General features: G+C 42.8%; 1 protein-coding gene across 3 annotated transcripts; it reads left to right on the forward strand.

Moving 5' to 3' along the window:
• The first annotated feature begins 936 nt into the window (after positions 1–936).
• Positions 937–19,617, forward strand: col1a2 (collagen, type I, alpha 2). 3 transcript variants are annotated; one of them, XM_008289276.1, is made up of 51 exons: positions 937–1,133; positions 2,918–2,922; positions 3,954–3,965; positions 4,343–4,378; positions 4,873–4,959; positions 5,586–5,642; positions 5,776–5,820; positions 5,918–5,971; positions 6,090–6,143; positions 6,277–6,330; positions 6,443–6,496; positions 7,076–7,129; positions 7,245–7,289; positions 7,539–7,637; positions 7,821–7,874; positions 8,260–8,358; positions 8,717–8,761; positions 8,990–9,088; positions 9,218–9,271; positions 9,380–9,487; positions 9,594–9,647; positions 9,753–9,851; positions 10,064–10,117; positions 10,228–10,326; positions 10,430–10,483; positions 10,604–10,657; positions 10,789–10,842; positions 11,577–11,630; positions 11,730–11,774; positions 12,045–12,143; positions 12,296–12,403; positions 12,506–12,559; positions 12,678–12,731; positions 13,528–13,581; positions 13,712–13,765; positions 13,926–14,033; positions 14,303–14,356; positions 14,817–14,870; positions 14,961–15,122; positions 15,302–15,409; positions 15,543–15,650; positions 15,908–15,961; positions 16,059–16,166; positions 16,287–16,340; positions 16,516–16,623; positions 16,805–16,858; positions 17,149–17,256; positions 17,415–17,658; positions 17,817–18,001; positions 18,108–18,350; positions 18,559–19,617. In XM_008289276.1, the coding sequence occupies exons 1-51, from the start codon at positions 1,064–1,066 to the stop codon at positions 18,703–18,705; spliced, it is 4,074 nt and encodes a 1,357-aa protein (XP_008287498.1). In that variant the 5' UTR covers positions 937–1,063; the 3' UTR covers positions 18,706–19,617. The 3 variants fall into 3 exon arrangements, with proteins under 3 accessions (XP_008287498.1, XP_008287500.1, XP_008287499.1); XM_008289278.1 differs by lacking the exon at positions 12,045–12,143; XM_008289277.1 differs by lacking the exon at positions 3,954–3,965.
• Positions 19,618–21,882: the final 2,265 nt, after the last annotated feature.

Here is a 21,882-nt window from a genome sequence, read left to right on the forward strand (position 1 = left end):
CTGCCTTTTGTCAGTCTGAAGCTCCGGCAGTGTTTGTGCATTTTATGTGAACCGCTGCATTCCACTGATAATCTTTCGCTGAGTAAATGCTTAAGCGATTTTGGTTTATTATAAATCCAGCAACTCTGACAGATGTGAAGTGTTTGGAACTTTTACAGAAAGTCCAGATTTAGGAAAGGAAACACATTTATTTGGAAAACGCAGTGGGAATAGTTTGGAAATGCTTGTGTTCTGAGCTTGTGTGGAAAATAACACAAATCTGCTTTGTTTTAGTCACACATAACACAAAATAGAAAAGTTGTCACTAGAAAGCCTTCTAAAGCGTTTAAAATGAAGGCTCAGGTATCATATTGTCTCCATAAATCAGTGCGTAAAAACGGCACAATATAAGTCCAATCCAAATAAACTCCGATAGGCTACATCATCAACAACTAAATAGATAATCCTAAATTAAGTTTGTCTTTTTTCTCCCTAAAATCCGACGCAGAAGAAAAAGGACCCAGGTCCACACGGTGCCAGATGATGCCCGAAAAATGTACAGCAAAACGGGCACATTTTACGCACAAACCCAAGCTGCGCGCGAGGTTGAATGCCCGGCGCCCGTGTCTCAGTACTGACACTCCGGATTCACTGCAACCCGTAAAAAGGGAAAAAACGTAGGCCTTCTTCTCTCTTTTAAACCTCGACGCTGTCCACGTCCTCAAAAAGAATGGATCTAATTAAAACGTTGCACTCGTCATCATCGCCAAAGCTTTGCCAAACGGGTTCTGGTGCAGAGGAGGCAGGGAGATGCAGGACCACATGACTGACTCCGAGCTGCGGAGGGATGGGAGTCAGATTGGGTTTCTCTTCTCTCATTGGCCGGTGGGCTGACTTTTGACACGCAGACCAGGGACCCTCCTGCCATATAAATAGGCCTGATAGAACTTTATTATTCTAGCATCACGGCAGCAGGTTTCTGCTTAGTTTGGAGTTACTCGCGTCACCACAACTGTATGCCTGCTTGAAGGTGGTTTAAAAACAGGGGCTCAGCAGCACAAGGAGTCTGCATGTCTGCGTAGACATGCTCAGCTTTGTGGATACCCGGATTCTGTTGCTGCTTGCAGTAACTTCATACCTAGCATCATGTCAATGTAAGTTTGAATATCTGCTTTTTTTTCTCAGTGATGGATATTTTTTCGGGTCCCACTGCTTGAGGATCTTGCGCTTTTGGCTTTTGTTTGGGACTTACATCAACCTGAAGACAGCTCTAAGCACTGCCGAATAAAACTCAAAACGGATTGAGCTCATGCAGAGGATTCTTCAATTCTTTTTTTTTTTTTTTTCTTTTTTTTTTTCCAAGGATACAATTATCATGATTTGATTAGTTTCCGAGAGGGAGACGTTTCTCTGCTGAAAGAAAAAAAAAAAAAAGTTTTCTCACTTTGAAAGAGACGTTTAAGTAGGCGGCGTAGTGTCTTTTCAAAACTTTTAATGCATGTGGAGTTATGAAAATAGGCCAAATGTGGATTTTCTTTTAGAAGTAGGATGAAAAGCTTTGTGGGGCGTTGTACACATTGTTCCATCCAGACGTCCAGGGAATGAAGCTTTATTATAGGAAACTGCAATGTCTCCCCCTGGTGGCCGTGGGTGCAAACATCTACTTGGCACCAATTTGAATTTTCCCTCCTAACCAGACCAAACTTTTATCAAAGCTAAAGCAGGAGTGACACTAAATTCCACTGAAACATATCTCAATATTCCTAAGTCTTTGAAATAGCCTTGTGTGTGAGTTTTGGTAAAGTTATTGCAAGTGTAGCTGGATATACGTCAAACTAGAGAACAATTTTAATATAAGCTTGCAAGATAGGCGTTTTAATTCAAGTATCTCAACTTTTACATTCGTATATTGCATGAAGTAGCAAAATAAATATTTTTACCTCAGTTTGAGCCCCCAACAGCGCCACCTTGTGGTCTAGATTGGACGCAGAGTTCATGGGGAGGTCTCGGCTGTGCCAAACTGAACCACGACCAGCTGGTCCAAAGAGGGCAGCTGATGTTCACCTGCAGCACAGAGTAGATGAAAGATACAAACGTCAGCCACCAATGAGCAATGCAGTGATTAGACTGTCCGTTTTTAAAACAACATCCACTTTTTCAACATTAATCCAGCTAAAGCAACATCAATGAGGCGCCCTACTTCCACGTCACAACTGATGTAGTTCTTGTTTGCAGTAGCAGCCCAACTATGCCTGTCCCAAGGGCATCAACTACCTGCTCAGGCCTGTTAGCAGCCGGAGCCTTGATATCTGGAATGCTGTAATGCTGAGATTCGCATTCATTACACAGCTAGACAGTTTAAAGAGGTTTGCTATGATTCACAAACTGTGCAGACATGGCCCTCAGCTACACTTAAATCTGGGCTGAGACATGTTGCAGAGCGAGCAGGATGTTAGCAAGTAAACATGTGGAAATAGTTTTAGATGCAACTGAAGAATTCATTCAACATTTCCAGATTCAGGATAGTCCCGGTGTAGTAGGTTTGCTTTATGTGAAAGTTAAGGCCACAAGAATACACAAAAAAAAAGCCCAACCTGGTATTTCACATTAAATGTTCTCTGCAGTTTGTTTCAGATGTTTCAGCTTAAACATTTTCATTGTCCTATAAGAACACATGCAGTCTGAGGTCTGCAGAAAGCTGTCACTTTGCGGCCATCATGTTTGCTCCCACTGGCGTTTTTGGTCATGCAGAGGAAACTATAACCCTTGAAAAAGAGGTTAACACATTGAAACAACAATATAGATGGATGGAAATGACTTTGTTTCTTTTTCAGGTTTTGCCCTAAAAATGCTTATAATGTTCTAACGGAGTATTCCCTTTTGTCTCCCTGCCCTCCTCTCCTGCCTCTTCCTCCCCATCATCTCCGCGACGCCACAGACTCGGTTAGTACACATGCATGCTACCATGAAAACATCTTAAAGATAGCTTTACCTTGTCACTTTGCCTTTCTTCTTCCGAAACCTGTAAAACATCCAGTGGAAAGAGGGTCTTGGTCACTCTTGACCACGAGAGCAATCTCAGCTATGGCAGAGCATTTCATTTAGGAATTTCTACCTCTCAACCAAGTTATTTCTTTGCAGTTTTCTCCCTTCCTGTGCATGAATAGGTGAGGGTCCTATTGGCTAAAGTTTGTGTCAATGAAAGCTAAAACCGCAGAGCTGAGGCACCCATGGGGCCTGGTACAAAGGATCCTTTCTGAGGACCTCAGAGAGGGGGCAGAGGGAGGTTTGCCCCCTAACAGCTGGCTTTGGATCAGTTTGGAGTCTTCCTCTGCTCCTTGATCTGAGTTTGATTTAGGAATAAAACACTGATCTCAGACCAGTGAGTTAAAGCTCACATACCCAGCTTTGATAAAAGTAATATTAGAAGATTATTACACTTCATTGATTAGTGTAATATAAGAAAATAGCACCTGAATCTCCTTTATTTAATTAACTCTGCTCATATTTGAGATCGCATAAAATGATGCACCTGTCAGCATGGTGTATGCAGCTTCAGCACCAGCATTTTGTTTTTTAAGGTGCAATATTTGGTTCCGGTAACATTTCATTTATTCCATTCTTGGACTAATACTGCTGAGGGATTGTTGAGTCTGGTTTGGGAAGCTTTATGTTGCCTCTCAGCATCTCTGTGCACTTGTCGATCAGTTACATTACAACATGCACATTGCTCTGCTCTGTTCTCGTATTTATTCCTACATCTGCACAAGCATGATTTATGTGTCATTGTCACGGTATTTCTGCATGTCTTTTGTTGTATTTTTTACAAATGGCCACTCATCGTGACGCTTACGCACAAGAAAACAAAGCAACAAGCTGAATGCTTTATGCAGCCTGTACGTGAAATCATGTGCGAAACCCTGGAAAGACTGAATAAATAAATCTTACATTTATTTATCTTCTTTTCTGTTTAGGGACGCGTCAAGGTGAGCTCTTAATGTTGTTCTTATATGTCATTTAGCACCTAGAGTGTGACATATCAGACACATGGAGCATAGTTAGGATTGGAATACATCAAACAGCATCTTTATGATGTTTGGTCTGAAATGTGTTTTAACTTTCTTGCCCTTTTACTGTGAGGTCAAGTTGGTTTATTTACACATTTTACTGATAATAACACATCATTTTAAAATAATTCAAATCTGATTTTTCATTCTGTCTCAGCTACATTCAGTGTGGTTTAGGTTAGATGTAGTGGCCTGTGTTGCTAGAGGAATAGTTTGGAGCTGATACACTGCTAAAGCAATAAACTGAGCCATCTGCTCCGTGTTTTTGGTCTGACTGGGTGATTTTTGTGCCGCAGGGTCCCAGAGGAGACAAAGGACCTCGAGGTGACAGGGTAAGCTGAAGAGAAACTCTGCTGCCTTTAATCAAACAAGCCAATGTGTAATTTAAGATTTTGATCATATGATATGTATAAAGTGTCTTTGGCAAAGTGTTTGTTGACATCATCTGACCTTTTAACCTCAGTAGGCCACACCCCTTTGTTTACATCGCCATTAGCTCTGGTCTTAGCCCTTCCTGATAACATGTAATAATGTTCATAGATATGATAGATGATGTCAATGATGCTTATTTGATTCATTTTCTTATTTTTTATGTTTTGTTTTTGTTTTTTTTAATTTCTGAAATCAATCCCACTTATTTAATCTTAGAAACACTTGATTTGCTACAACAGCTTTACATATTTATTTGTCCATCTACAATGTTTTGATTCATTTATGGGCAAGAATCTGAGCAGCAGATTAGACTTTCCTGCGAATTACACAGGCTGCATCCTCAAGTATAAGCTGCCGATCGTTTAATAACACCGATATCGTCTGTGTTTTACAGGGTCCTCAGGGCCCTAATGGAAAAGATGGCAAACCTGGACTCCCTGGCCCCCCTGGCCCCCCTGGTCCCCCTGGACTCGGAGGAGGAGTAAGTCCACTGTTTAAACTTGCAAAAATAGGCAGCCTGCATTGACGGTGTTTATTGCAAATGTGGTCCGGAAATATTGAGGTGGGGACTGGCTGTGTGTGTATCGGCTGTAAAATGCTTCTTATGATGCAAACTGTGCTGTACGAAGCTGAAAAACATCTGGGTTTGTGAATTTCACTCATATTTGGCATCCTGCTGTGTCACACTGACAAGTTCCATAAAAGACACGTCTGGTTTTATTTATTGACCCCAGCTGACCTTGTGATGCAATAACCATACGACCTTTGACCTTTGGGCCTTTACCCATTTCATCTTAAGGCCTCGTGATAGCATAGCGCATGCATGATATAAAATAAGGTCACTAGTGTACTATTTGAAGTCTACAAACTCCAAAAACCTGTTTAATGGCCACGAAATTTGCTACAGAAAGTTTTAAATGTGATCGCTTATTTTGACACACATTTGGACTGCTGGAACACAATGATTAGCTATTTACAGCCTCTGAATCAGGAGAATGTTTTACTTGTCTTATAGTTCGGATATACTGTTTATCACTAATTTATCAGTGTTCAAACATATATTAGTCAGTGTGATTGATCTGTGGTTTATTTTTTTCTTTCTGACAGAACTTTGCTGCTCAGTATGATGGTGCAAAAGCCCCTGATCCCGGCCCAGGACCCATGGTGAGGGCCCCTCTCTTTCTCCCAACACAACACCACATGCACATAAATATACAACAATGTTTAGAAAACCATAACACACATTTCCCTACTGGTCCATCTGATGGTTGATTGTTAACTTATTTCTCCTCCTCAGGGTATGATGGGTGCTAGAGGCCCTCCCGGACCTCCTGGACCCCCTGTAAGTGCAAACACCCGCTAAACCACACCCTACATAATCGTCTGTTTTTATTCTCTTTGCATCGTTACTGATTTCTGTGCCTTCTCTCATTCAACAGGGACCTCAGGGACACACCGGACATGCTGGTGAGCCCGGAGAGCCCGGACAGACTGTAAGATCATCCTCTAAAATATTCACAGCTCTTCGGTTTATCATTGAATGATTTGGGATCTTGTTCAGTTGATGACGCCTTGATAGTTCAACTCTCATGTTCTTGTTTTCTTTCCCAGGGCCCTGTTGGTGCTCGTGGCCCCCCTGGACCTCCTGGCAAAGCTGGAGAGGACGTACGTACACATTTTACAAGCACCTTTTAAAAGACTGCTTTTGGTCATGTGTGAAATAACTTTTTTCTCTGCTTTATGGGAATTATTTTGAGTTGCTGATGCAGTTTCTTAAATATGTTTTGCTGACTCACAGGGTAACAACGGCAGACCTGGCAAGCCCGGAGACAGAGGTACCCCTGGCACTCAGGTAAGAGTCCTGCACCAAAACATGGAGAATGGCACCGATACCACAAACTGATATACTTTGTGTTGCAAATGTGGAACATGTCTAAGTAATATTTCCTCTTTTTGATCTGCAGGGTGCTCGTGGATTCCCCGGAACCCCTGGACTTCCAGGAATGAAGGGACACAGAGTGAGTGTCGATCTTTATCTCTGCTTGACCTCAACTTTACCTGCTCGCTTCACTTCCACTGATCTGAAAATAAATGGCTCCAGATCAGAACACAGTAGAGGAAGAGACACACTTGTGCTGTGTAGAAAATGGATTTAAGCGTACCCCATAATGATCACCACTGGGAGCAATTGTGGAGCTAACTTCCTGCTTCCTGAGCAAACCACACGTCCTGAAGGCTGGCAAAGAAGCCCACATTTTTGGTTGGAAACGACTGGATTTCCAGAAAACTTAACCTCTGACATCTTTGAGGCTTTTAAGAAGTAAAGGTGTCCTCCATATTTGTTACAGCCTGATTTGAAGATTCCTGATATGACGCTTTTAAGGATTCCCCTGCCACATGACCTATTAACAGAAGTCAAACAAACACATTTCTTGCCTACCCACAAACTAACTACCTTGAAAACCTGCATTGTTTACACATAATATCAATTCCTCTTAATCCATTTATTCATCTCTGGAGCAGTTCACCACCATATTTAAAATTTTATTGTCACCTATTGCCCTTAAATGTGACCTCTTTGTGCCTCTGTGTTTCAGGGTTACACTGGTCTGGATGGACGCAAGGGAGAGCCTGGTGCCGCTGGCCAGAAGGTAAAGCATCTTCTAACATCCCCATGACTGCATCAACAACTCTTTGACCTGCTGACCTATAACCTTGCAACATGCCCAGATACCTCATCAAGCCCTTTTCCTGTCTCTCCTATAGGGTGAGTCTGGTGCCCACGGAGCTGCTGGAAGTCCTGGACTGGCTGTAAGTTTAAGATTAAGCTCAACATTCACTTTTCAAGCACAAAACCATCTTACTTAGTTTCTTTTGATGGTTCCCATCAATCATCAGCATGTTCAGCCAGTGTCAAATGATGGCAATACAGTATATTATGTAAACTTAGAACAGATATATACTCTTTTGTTACTGCCAAGTTGGATGTATTTAAACTCATTTTTCTTGCTTTTAGCCACCTACATGCAGTAAAGATAATGTCTTATGTCTTGCCTTCAGGGATCTCGTGGTCTGCCTGGTGAGAGAGGTCGTGCTGGCCCTGCTGGCCCCGCTGGTGCTCGTGGTGCTGATGGCAACGTTGGACCCGCTGGCCCTGCTGTGAGTGTCTGCCCTTTAAACACCAAAGATACACAATTTGACTGATATAATGAATCATGATGTATCCTGTCCTGTGAGTATAACTGCAGTTAGAGCAGCACCCATGTCAGACTTTGACTTTATCATGAACTTTGACCTGTATATCATGTTTTTTAACACCCCATCTGCTCTTCCTTCATCCAGGGTCCCCTCGGTGCTGCTGGTCCCCCAGGTTTCCCCGGTGGCCCCGGACCCAAGGTAGGCATGATGCTGATTCCTGTTCCATATCCTCCCAGAGAGATTCATGCTTAGGATCCCAACAAGAGACGGTTCTTATTGACATACAGTCTAGGCATCGGCCTGAAATCTAAACCCATCCCGATGTCTTCTCACACAGTATCCCCAAGGGAATTAATGGCATATGTAAGAGCTCCAGTAACCCTGAACTGATTTTTGTCATTAAAAGAACTTTCATTTCAACATCTCAGATTCTAATTATTATCTGTCTACTTAAATACAAACCAAAACAAAGACACAGACAGAGCAGCATTAGGACAACCAATGTGATCTAAGGGCAGCACCAATAACCTCGAGGTAACACTGACACATTGCTTGACTGTGGATATGATTCTGTCATTGACAGGGAGAGATTGGACCTGCTGGAGCTACTGGCCCTAGCGGACCTCAGGGATCTAGAGGAGAGCCTGGACCCAATGGTGCTGTTGGCCCCGTTGGTCCTCCTGTAAGTATACAAAGATGTTGCTATTTTTCTTGACAGCTGTAAGCAGGCCTGAAACTGTTATTAGTCCTTGTGTTGCCTGTGTACCTTTGATTTGAGGTTGATTTTTTAAAAAGATTGTTGTGTTGTGATGTTCCAGACTAGATGAATCAATTCTGAAACTCTGGGATGTTAACTTTTAGCGATAAATTATATTAATATTTCGCAAAATTCTTCAACTGTCATTTCAAAAGCAGTGATATACAAATATATTGTTTCACAGTAAGATTTTATGTTTCTAGAAAGTCAAATTTGTTGCAGTGTCTTTAGTTTTTTTATTTGTTTTGATGAGAGTCCCTAATTTCTTGTGCTTTCCTTCTAGGGTAACCCTGGTGCTAATGGCCTGAACGGAGCCAAGGGAGCTGCTGTAAGTATTCTAATTTTACCAGAAACACATAGGTGAAAGGTTATTTAGTGTCACGTAGAGGTTACAACAATCTGTGATCCATATCTACAACACAGAATCAGGTTGTTTCAATCACAGAATATGATTTAAATACGCTGATAAAAGGAAGCAAATTTAATTTTGATGTAAAATATGGTCAGAAAGGTGACATGACACAATGCTGACCTGGCTGTTATGGCTGTTGTTTAGGGTACCCCCGGAGTTGCTGGAGCTCCTGGCTTCCCTGGACCAAGAGGAGGACCTGGACCCCAGGGACCTCAGGGTGCTACTGGACCTAGAGGCCTTGCTGTGAGTATACAAGCAACACAATCCTGTTAACACTTGGAAGCAATGCATACACTGTGCATACATGCACCATGCTATCACAGATGATTGCTCGTCTGATTAATTGCATCTGTTTCTCTGTATCTATTATAGGGAGATCCTGGTGCTCAGGGTGTTAAGGGAGATGGTGGACCCAAAGGAGAGCCTGTAAGTTCACATCCTGATCGTGTTCATTCCTTAAAATTTTCACCTCTGAAAACTTTTGCAGACACAGTTTATGACCGTTGCCATCAACACCTCTGTTGCCTCCCACAGGGTAACGCTGGACCTCAGGGAGCCCCTGGATCTCAGGGTGAGGAGGGCAAGAGAGGACCTTCTGGTGAGCTTGGTGCTACTGGCCCTGCTGGAAACCGTGGAGCTAGAGTAAGTACCAGACCGCCATCTTTACAGTCATGTTTCACCCATACATATATCAAATCCAGAGCCATGTTACCGAGATCAGCCATTAATGCCTGCGTGTCTCCTCTAGGGCGCCCCTGGCAGCCGTGGTTTGCCTGGTGCTGAGGGAAGAACTGGCCCTATTGTAAGTATTCAATAAGAAAACTTCTTTTATTTCCAAACACAACCAACATTTCATCCCATGGTGAATTTTTTTCCTCATAATTTGTGTCTTCTGTCCTTCTTGTAGGGTATGCCCGGTGCTCGTGGTGCTACCGGCTCCGGTGGTCCTCGTGGACCCCCCGGAGATGCTGGCCGTGCTGGTGAGCCTGGACCCGCTGGTCTCAGGGTGAGTCTCCTGTCCTGTCTTTGAACAGTGGTAGATCTCATCTTTGTGTACATAAAGAATCACAGAGGCACCACAAAGGCTAACCAGCTTAGAGCAGTAATGCTATACGGGCTTTAGTGCCAGACTGTTGTGTGACCAGAAGCCAGCTGTAAAAGTATAAATAAATGACTGTATGTACATCTAAAAGATGAACCAATGCTTACTTTACACAGGGTCTCCCCGGAAGCCCCGGAAGCTCTGGACCCCCAGGAAAGGAGGGACCTGCTGTGAGTAAACCTGAATTTTGCTCTACAACAGAATTCAATATAAATTTTAACATAGAAATACATGCATTCATGGTGGTCTCATTGTGGTACCCTTTTGTTTCCTACTCCAGGGTCCTGCTGGACAAGATGGCCGCTCTGGACCTCCCGGCCCCACCGGACCTAGAGGCCAGCCCGGAAACATTGGTTTCCCTGGACCCAAAGGACCTTCTGTAAGCACAAATAAACCAAGACCTATTAAAAGCATTTAGAAATGCATTCTTTTTTGCTTTACAACTTTACCACAACCTGAATTTACCTTGTCTTTTACCTCAGGGTGAGGCTGGCAAGCCTGGAGACAAGGGAGCCACTGGACCCACTGGACTGAGAGTGAGTAAAAAAAATAAAATAAATAATATGGAAAAACTAAACATCCATATAATTTCCTCATTGAAGAACTCCACTGTTGTCAGTTGTTACACGGCGTCTTATTGTTGTATTTGTGCCTAGGGAGCCCCTGGACCTGATGGCAACAATGGAGCCACTGGCCCCGCTGGACCTGCTGTGAGTGTCCTGACATACAGCACATGAGTGGATCTCAACATTCAAAAACAACATGTTTGATATGATTTTGTGATAATGACCATCACTTTGCCATTTTAACTCTAATAACTCCTCTGTCTTTCTTGACATAGGGCGGCCCTGGAGAGAAGGGAGAGCAGGGAGCTTCTGGAGCTCCTGGCTTCCAGGTTAGAATCCTTTATCTATCTCTGTACAAGTTTTACAGAGGGAAAAAGAACATCATTCTACTGCCCTTTAGGCCAATGTTGTGCTTGCATTGATTACTCATTAATTTGTCAGTCATTTTCTCTATTAATTTGGTTTATAAAGTGTCAGAAAAGGTAAAAAAAACAGATGTCAAATCAAGTTTTCCAAAGCCCAAGATGGCATACTAAAATGTCTTATTTTGTCTTGAGCCCAAAGAGATTCAGGTTACTATCATAGAGGATTAAAAAAACATGAAAACATTCATATTTAATTCTCTGTTTAAGCTGAAATCAAGGAGTTTTTCCTTTAAAAAAAAAAACAAAAAAACAATAACAATAAAACCAAATGAATAACAAGCTAAATAGTTTCAAATTGATTGAATAGTGGACAACCAATCAATTGATCGCTGCAGCTGTAGTTGTGTTTTCTTGCTGCCATTCACTGTTAGAATAGGAAACATACACACCACAACACAAGTGTTTCTCACAGCCAAATATAATGTGATGCACTGATCTTATTGTGACAAATCTCCTTGCTTATTGTAGAGAGAAATGCAGCTAGAAAGTGGTAAAACAAACAAACAAACAAACAAACAAACAAACCCAAAAGCCTCTACACCAATTCTCTAGACTAGTTTTGTCAAGAAAAAAATTGTCTCCTTCACTGCCTTCCTGCTGATGCCATTGGAGCTGATGTTCTGTCTTGATATTTGCAGGGTCTGCCTGGACCCGCTGGACCTGCTGGAGAGGCTGGCAAGGCCGGAGACAGAGTAAGTGAACAAACAGCCACTTCTACCATAGTCAAACTACAGACTATCGTATTGTTAGTAGTGCAGTACATCTCTAACCAATCGATCATGTCTCAATAGGGTATCCCAGGAGACCAGGGAGTTGCCGGAGCTGCTGGTGGCAAGGTGAGATTACCTGTCCATGTCTTTGTTTTCCTAAACCCATGCAGTATTACTAGAGATTCACACACTAGTAAAGCCTTAACCTTTCTAAACTCTATACATTTTGGGTCTGTGTTCATTAAATTAATCCAAATTTTCTTGAAAGCTTTTCACTATTATTAAGATGCAGGATTTATTTATTTATTAATTAAATTATTTTAGAAACCTGTCTTTTGGTGGAAGATTAGTTGTGCAGATAAATAATAAAATATATATGTGTGTGTGCTTCTACAGGGAGAGCGTGGTAACCCTGGTGCTGCTGGAGCTGCTGGAGCTCAGGGACCAATGGGAGCCCGTGGACCTGCTGGAGCCCCTGGATCCGATGGTGGCAAGGTAAGATAAAGGGGGACTGTGCTGTGGGAAACTGGTTACAATGATTTAGTACAGCAGATAAGTTTTTGTGAAGTTAAAAAAAGGGTTAGTTTATGTTGATGAGTGTGTGTTTTGTGCAACAATGAACCAAAGTTGGTCCTGTCTGTTTCCAGGGAGAGCCTGGTGCCGCTGGAGCTGCTGGTGGACCTGGACACCAGGGAGCTGGTGGCATGCCTGGTGAGCGTGGAGCCGCTGGTCCTCCTGGACCCAAGGGAGAGAAGGTAAGTTTCAAAAATCTACAACCTGAAAATCACTTAGAGGGGATGTAATGCTTCTCCTTTCATTGCCTGTCTTACACCATCTTCCTCCTCCTCCTCCTACAGGGAGAGCCTGGACACAGAGGCCCTGACGGTAACAGTGGCAGAGATGGTGCCCGTGTAAGTTCAACGTTATCAATTTTTCACAATGAAAAATCAGTAACCCAGAGCCATCCCACCAGATCCCACCAATCCCACCAGAGCCATGGTATCAGTGTGCCCTCCTCTGTCTTTCTAGGGCATGCCTGGACCTGCTGGACCCCCTGGACCCACTGGAGCCAATGGAGATAAGGTAAGCCACTGTAATATTTATCAAGAAACACATAACTGAACTGACAGAGACTAACAAACATGATGTGGTTAAGGATTCACCCCGTATCATATCACATCAACAGAAATCATTTGGTTTTTAATGTGACCTAAAAATGGCTGCCACCAACATTATTCAAGATGGCAGACGGACTCCAGTCGCAGTGACCTACATTCAAAAGAAAACAAATAAAGCACTGTTGTAATTTTATTGCCGAGCAAGTCATCTCCTTATCCTCAGTTCTCCCACTCCTACATGGCAAAATTTGCAATTACCCCCAACGTAGTGTCGTATCTGAAGCTACAACCTCAACACTGCCACCTAATGGCTATTTTGTAACATTACAAAAATGACACCTACAACTCACTGTAAGATGACGGAGGTGGTTACAGCATAAAATAAATGCATTAAACCAAATTTAACAGATTTCAAATATAGATTATTTTCAGTTTTTTGCCATTTGTGATGTTGAGCTTTTGCAGTGCTATTTTGCCCACATATTGGCCGTCCAACAAGACCAAAAGAAACATTAACAGGCAACAGAGTTACTTAGCAAACAAGGGATTACTATTTGTAGTATTTATATCAGGGAGTTTTGAAATTCATGTCAGCTGATTTGTTTTTTAAACTGACTGTTGACCAAAATGAACAGAAATAATCTGACAGACAGGAAAAATGGTACATTCTACTGCTGTTGGTTAGTATGAACACACAGATGGATAGGTAGATGGATTGACCAATGTTGAGTTAATGAACCATTTCCTGTTGTCTTCTACAGGGTGAGAGTGGTTCCTTTGGACCTGCCGGCCCCGCTGGATCCCGTGGAACCCCTGTGAGTAACTGTGGATCACTTCCTTCATATTAATAGATGTCACCTCCATCAATGGAGACCTTAGCAAAAACATTGAGCTTTTATGTACTAGTATAAGCAGTCTGTCTGACCTACTGCTTGTTGTCCACAGGGCGAGCGTGGAGAGGTTGGCCCCGCTGGAGCTCCTGGCTTCGCTGGACCCCCTGTAAGTTCACACACTGAAATATGCTGCCATTCACACATCTTTCCAATTCCCAAAATTCTCATCAATGCATAATGATAAACTAACAATTACATAAAACACACACACACACACACGCTTGCCCAGATATTGACCCAATTCTGCTCCTTCTCCCTCCCTACAGGGTGCTGATGGTCAGCCTGGTGCAAGAGGAGAGCGTGGACCTTCTGGTGGAAAGGGAGAAGTTGGCCCCTCTGGCCCTGCTGGACCCGCTGGACAGTCTGGACCTGCTGTTAGTACCATTCACTTTAACACACACTTTGCATTGCCACTTGGCAAATCTAATCCAGCTAGGATGGATGTACCGTACCAGACTCAGTGTATGATTTAGGAAGCAGCAGACAGTTATTCCAATAACAGAATGGGATGACATCAAAAGTTATTTCAGATAGTATCAGCTTTGCAGTAGAACTTTAATAAAAATGTACAAATTTACTTCATGTACTCTGGTGAGATATGAGTAATGCTTATATGAAATGATTTCTTTTTCTGGGTATCTAGGGTCCTTCTGGCCCTTCTGGACCTGCTGGTGCTCGTGGAGACACTGGTCCCTCTGTGAGTACTGAAACATACAAATACACTGATTACATCTCTGTCACACTCTCACATAGGCTCTGTAGGCCTTTCACATCACGTAAAACCTACCAGTGCATACACTGAATAAAAGCTGAAACTGAAAACTCTGCTAAACGTCTAATGATCAGAGAAATATATCGAAGGATGACCGTTATACTGCTGTTTAAATAAGCTCAATGAAGACAAATTTTCTTACAGCTTGAGTCCATAAATTCACCAACACGGTGCTTGCTTTTGGCCTTGTGTAAATGTCTGCCTAAAAGACAAAGAATGAAAAAGGAAATCAAAGTATGACTGTTCTATGCTGATTTATATTGTACCTCTGGATGGTCAGAAGATATCCTTATGTTAACTCTCAGGCCCACTCACACATAAACCTACACACTGTCCAGGTATTACTGGTAACCGCTGTATAACCACTGTGTGTGTTTCTGCTCAGGGTCTGACTGGTTTCCCTGGTGCTGCTGGCAGAGTTGGTGGTGCTGGACCCGCTGTGAGTACTTATTCTATATTTACAATTATTGAAAAACTTACGCACACACACACTCAGAATTAACCCACTCTCTTCCTCTTCCCCGCTCAGGGTATTGTTGGACCCCCTGGCCCCGCTGGTGCCGCCGGCAAGGATGGACCTCGTGGTCTCCGTGGTGATGTTGGTCCTGCTGGTCCTTCTGGCGAGCAGGGAATGGTTGGACCACCTGGTCCTGCTGGAGATAAGGGACCTTCTGGAGAGTCTGGCCCCCCTGTGAGTTAAAGCTCTTATTTTCAGGCCAAATTATGAGACTGTGGAGCAGTAATAATGTTGAGAGCAATTTTAAAGGTCATGAATGCAAGTGAGTTCAGACTTCTGTTGTACTCATGTGGACCTATCAATCATCAGCTCATGGATGTGTGGCTTATGGTGTCTTTTGTCTTTGTGTTTAGGGTCCTGCTGGTGCTCCTGGAGCTTCTGGTCCTCTTGGACTTCAAGGATTCGTTGGTCTGCCTGGTTCTAGAGGAGATCGTGGTACACCTGGTGGTGCTGGTGCTTTGGTAAGTACTTGTCAAACCAAAAGATGCAAAAATACAATGCATGCATATCACCACTTTACCTGGACTTGACTCCGTTAGTCCACATATAGTTTGAAGCCTTTGACTCACTGATTTCCTCTGCATCGTACTACAGGGAGAGCCTGGTAGAGTTGGACCCGCTGGTCCTCCTGGAGCCCGTGGTCCCCCTGGCAACATTGGCATGCCTGGTATGACCGGACCCCAGGGAGAGGCTGGACGTGAGGTAAGGATTCAGCATGCCACCTGTGCAATACTGACATATGTGTAGGTGTGGAGAGAGTACTAAAATACCCCCGTCACTCAAGTACAAGTACTGTTACTTGATTCAGTATCATTCACTTAAGCTATACATACATACACATACATAGAGAATCACTTTTCAAGGCTAGTCCATTGACAGTATTTACAGTTACAGTAACACGACATGAAGATGTAACAGGAGCTTTAATGTAAACTGTAATGTTTTTTTGCAATCCACAGGGTAACCCTGGTAATGATGGACCTCCTGGCCGTCCTGGTGCTGCTGGATTCAAGGTAATGTCCTCTGATACACCTTAAGCCATGTATGTTTACAGAATACACAACATATACTGTGCTCTGACCTGTGTGTGCGCTTACCCACAATGTTCAGGGAGATCGTGGTGAGCCCGGACCTGCTGGTTCCATGGGACTTGCTGGTGCCCCCGGACCTGCAGGACCCACTGGAGGTGCTGGAAGACCTGGAAACCGTGGAGAGGCTGTAAATATTTTTAATCACTAAATTCCCATTTTCAAGCAGTATCATTTGCTGGGTGTATGCATCTACAGTCTTCTGTTTGTTTCACTCATCCTTTTTATTCTTGTCTTTCCTTGTCCCTAGGGCCCAGGAGGTCCTGCTGGACCTGTTGGTCCCGCTGGAGCCAGAGGTGCTGCTGTGAGTACAATAAAAAAGTATAGTCATAGAAATGACACAAAGAACAGTATGTAATGGATAAAAATAAACCAACATTCTACATACACAACATTTCAACGTTTGAATGATAAGTGCATCCGAGTCTGGCGACATGATGCCCCTACCATACGCATGCATGTTTCTCTGTTTGTTGTAGGGACCTGCTGGAACCCGTGGTGAGAAGGGAGGTGCTGGTGACAAGGGAGAGAGAGGCATGAAGGGTCTGCGTGGACATCCTGGTCTCCAGGGAATGCCTGGACCTTCTGTAAGTGGCTGCGCACCTGCATTATTCATGAACAGCATATAAATACACAGCTATCTATGCTAATACACCTACATGGAATCCAAAAGTACAGGCAACAGCACTGTGATGTAATTGTTGCAAACAGAGAAAGTTAGCGCTGTCACTACAGTCTCATTCAGTGATGTGTTTTCTCTTCCTGCAGGGACCATCCGGTGACACTGGAGCTGCTGGACCCAACGGACCTGCTGGACCCAGAGTATGTAGAATCCTTATTGCTTGCAATATATCTGTATTTTCTTTCTTCTGCCTGCATTGGCAAAAGTTCCAGTGAAGCCATTTTGCACACTTTTCAAAACTTTACCATAAGTGAGAACTAATTTAATGTCAGAAGGTGACACAAAAAATAAATTAAATTCCACTGTAACAGGATAAAGTTTGCATACAGTCCCTCTAAATTTGACAGAATACCTTTAACACTGAAGCATCAACTAGTGGACATTTAAAGGTGCAGGAGTTTACATAAAAATATGATATTCTTGTCTTCAGGGACCCGCTGGACCCCATGGACCCGCTGGTAAGGATGGTAGAGCTGGTTCCCATGGTACTATGGGTTCTCCTGGTGCTCGTGGACCCCCTGGATACTCTGGACCTGCCGTAAGTTTGACTTTGCATCAACAGCTTCTTTATCCTAAACACTGTTTTTTGTCATTTGGACAAGGCAGTTTAGTTCTAGTATACATCAAACAATTCCCTGCAAAGGATCCAACTGCAACTGTTATCTGTATACCAATCCACTGTCTTGTCCATCTTAGGGTCCTCCTGGAGCTCCTGGTCTGCCCGGACCTCCTGGCCCCTCTGGTGGTGGATACGATGTCTCTGGATATGATGAGTACAGAGCCGATCAGCCCGCCATGAGAGCCAAGGACTACGAAGTTGATGCCACCATCAAGTCACTCAACACTCAGATCGACAACCTGCTCACCCCTGAGGGATCCAGAAAGAACCCTGCCCGCACCTGCCGTGACATCAAGCTCAGCCACCCCGAATGGAGCAGCGGTAAGATCGACCCTTCCTGATACTTTCTTGAGGCTAATATGGTCCTACATTTAGTAAAATGCATCTGTCTTTGGAGCTTGTAATTCATTGAGCTGAGCTTTCAAACAGGACAAAAACACTTCCCATCAGTTTGACTCTCCTTTCTTGCTCCCCTGTAGGATTCTACTGGATTGACCCCAACCAGGGCTGCATCAACGATGCCATCAAGGCCTTCTGCGACTTCACCACCCGCGAGACCTGCATCTATGCCCACCCTGCTAGCATCGCCCGCAAGAACTGGTTCAGAAGCACCGAGGGCAAGAAGCACGTCTGGTTCGGAGAGACCATCAACGGTGGTACTGAGGTGAGAGAGGAAGCACATTGCTTTATTTTAGTTGCACACCACCGAATGTGATAAGCTAATGTAACATTCGCTTCATACGACATACTGATTGCTGTTCTTCTTGCAGTTCACCTACAACGACGAGACCCTCAGCCCCCAGAGCATGGCCACCCAGCTCGCCTTCATGCGCCTGCTGTCCAACCAGGCTAGCCAGAACATCACCTACCACTGCAAGAACAGCGTTGCCTACATGGATGGTGAGAGCGGCAACCTGAAGAAGGCTGTGGTGCTCCAGGGCTCCAACGATGTGGAGCTGAGGGCCGAGGGCAACAGCCGCTTCACCTTCTCCGTGCTGGAGGACGGCTGCACTGTGAGTAGCTTTCTGCTTCTGTAGTTGCCTTGTTTGATCGCCGCTGTTATTTTTCATTCTTTCTCATGAGTTAGACATAATTTGGTTTAGAATTATTACAGCAACAATACACAGCTAATCTGTCTTACAGCTTTGCATCTTGTATCGTCTGGCCTGTACTGCACTATTCTGACATTCAATCTCTCCTTTTCTTTCTTTACTCCTGCAGAGACACACTGGTGATTGGAAGAAGACAGTGATTGAGTACAGAACAAATAAACCAAATCGCCTGCCCCTCCTCGACATTGCACCTTTGGACATTGGTGGAGCTGATCAGGAGTTTGGTTTGGACATTGGCCCAGTCTGTTTCAAATAAATAGACTCATGATAAATTAACACCAAAAAAGAGAGGAAGAACGAAAAAACAAAATCTCTGCCCTTCTTTCTGTGTTGTTTTTTTTATACTGAATGCTGATTTCTCTCTGCGCATCCACTTGCTTAAGATGGGCAACTATCGGAGAGGACTGAACGGACTGATCGGAGCGTTTGTGCAATGCAAATTAATACAGCAACCCAAAGGGACGCGGGAAAACATCTTGTTGTGGGACATCATGTCATCCTTTTGTAAAAAATAAAAGAAGTGTAATAAAAACGCTGAAAGTACGCATCACTTTGTGGTCTTTGTATATCTTCCAAAGAGGAGGTTTAAAACCACAATTTCCATGAAAAAAAGGTTTAAACTACCTCATGCCTGTACCTAAAGAAAATACTATTGAGAAAACCTGGGTCCACAACCGAGATGTTAAGACTTCTAATGCTTCAAGCTTTGTCCCATATCGGAAGGTGCTCAGTTACTTGAAGCAGAGATCTATGGTGCTAAGATGCAGCTGTGGAACAAACCACTTTTACTGTATTACTTTGTATTGACGTTTGAGGAGTTTTGCCTTCATCCTCTGATACTCCCCCATTTTAAGCAGGTGGAATGATTCTAAACCTGATGTCTGTCTTTTTTTTTGTTTTGTTTTATTTTATTTTATTTTTTTTCTGGAAACTTTTTGGTTTTGTTTTGTTTCATTTTTTTTTTTTCAGGCTTTTTTTACTCTTCCAATCCCACACCCAGTGTTCATTCTGACAGCACATATTTCATCCAGTTCTGGTTTTTTAGGCGGCCTCTCTCTCTCTCAAAAATGACACCACAAAGTCTATTGTACCTATTTTGTATATGTGAGATGTTTAAATAAATTGTGAAAAGTTCTGAAATAAAGCATGTCCAATGTTCCAAAACACACTACGCAGTGACTTAAGTGCTTTCATGTTTTAACGACACCACTGAAGGTGTGTCACTGTATTTTGGTTGTAGTTTGGCGGATGATTTACACATCATCACTGATTTAAACATCTTCCTATTGTGGAAGCACAGCCATAACTTGGTTTTTATCTTCCCCCCCTTGATCTTGCCTTTCATCAGTACATCCAATTCTAATGTACAGTAAATTTCTGTTTACACTGTCCATGCCAATGTGTGATTACTAACGTGCATTGTTCCTTGTAAATATGCCTCCTCTCATGTTGCTTTCTCTTGCATAATACAGCTTTTGCATCCAAATAAATTTCTGTGATTTGGATCGAGGCTTGATTGCAGTGAATATAGCCACTAGTTAGATTCAGGATAGGAACATGGCAATCCTGCAGATGTTACCTGTTATTCCACTTTATTGAAGACACTGAAGATCAGATTGAGTGCAGCATACTGAGGGAGCTGAGGGTTTGCAGAATATGTAAAAACACATGCAGGAGCAGTTCTGAGCAGGATGAGTTGAAGCTTCAACATGCATAAAATCATGTGCAGCACCTTCTATCACCACTGGAAGGCAGTGTGGCATTAATTTATTAGCAGTCAAATACCAGCAACTGTGTTTGAACACTGAGCTGCAGAAACCTGGGCATTAGATGACTTTTTAGTACATTTTATGCACTGAAAATGATATCTAAAGCTATACTTAAATATTTAAAAGATTGGACCTTTGGTGGTACAGACATCAGGCTACAAAAATACACACATCTGACAAAGCGAATATCACTGCTGTTGCTGTTGGTGTTGTTTAAAATCCATTTTCAGCTCCAGGAACAGAGTGAAATCACTTGACATGCTATCTAATACTACATTTAAGAGGACTATATTGCATTTATCACTTCATTTCCGACTACCTTTGACTTACAGCTGTTCTTATTTGCTATTTTGCAGATCAAAATTCAAAACACATCATAGTCTAAAGCCTATGATGCCTCATTGTTAGTCTAACCACCAAGCTGGATATGTAATAGATTGTAGTGCTGTCGGGATGCTTTTGCCCCCTCTATTGGTGTGGCTACGCAAAAGGACACAGGAAATATTTAGAACATGTGCAACAACAAAGAAGCAAACTACTTTTATACAGATGGCAATATATCTGACAGTACTTTTTGTCTTCCGTATACCAAACACATATATGTGGGATGTATTTTGAATGTGATGGAAGTTTTGAACATGAGTAGAAGTCTTGGTGAAACACATACAGTTGAAACCATCAGAGACCACAGGACATGTCTCCAGAAATTAAGGTCTTTGTCCCTGTGGGGGTCTTCAAACTGCAATCTGACTTTTTCATGTTTCTTTTGGAGTAATGTCTTCTTCCTCTCTGAGTATCCTTTCAGCCCATGTCGGTACAGGACTGGTTTCACTGTGGATAATGATTCTCTTACCAGCTTCAGCACAATCTTCACAACATCTTCTGCTTTTGTTCTGGGGCTGATACGCACATTTCACACCAAAACACAGAACCCATCTCCTTCCTGAGCAGTATGATGGCTGGACATTCCCATGGTGTTAAATACTTGCTAGAATTGTTTGAACAGATGAACGTGGAACCTTCAGGTATCTGTAAATTGTATATTTAGATTTTCCCACGTTGTCACAAAAGGAAGCAGTGTGTTTGAGGTGTGCCTTAAAATACATCCACAGGTGTACCTCCAATTAACTCAAATGTTGTTCAATTAAAAGCTTCCAAAGCCATGACATCATCATCTGGGCTTTCCGAAATAGTTTGAAGACATAGTAATCTTAGTGGATGTAAACTTCTGATGTTGAAGTAAGAAATAAAAAAACCTGTCCATCTCATTATTTTGGCATTTAGCAAATAGAAATAATTTTGGTAATCCTAAATGACCTAAAACAGGAAACGTTTAGTCTGATTTAATGTCACACAGTGAGAAAAAAAAAAGGTTTTATATCTTTTGATAGAATGTATGTAAACTTCTGGTTTCAACTGTACAAGACAAAAGAGGGCAGGAGAGTAAATCACACCTTTATCTGTGTGTATTGACTGAGCAGGGATCATATCAAATGAGAAAGTTGATCAATGGGAGAATAAACGTGCTTTACTGTGTATTATTCCATTATATTTTGAATTGTCACCTCGCGCCTGAGCTGTGTGTTTTTCATGACATAAACAAAGATATTCCCAAAGTAAACTTGATGCAAAAAGACACAAAGTGATGCCTAAAAATTCACCAT

Source organism: Stegastes partitus, unplaced genomic scaffold, assembly GCF_000690725.1.
Source record: "Stegastes partitus isolate 25-593 unplaced genomic scaffold, Stegastes_partitus-1.0.2 Scaffold603, whole genome shotgun sequence".
Lineage (NCBI taxonomy): Eukaryota > Metazoa > Chordata > Actinopteri > Pomacentridae > Stegastes > Stegastes partitus.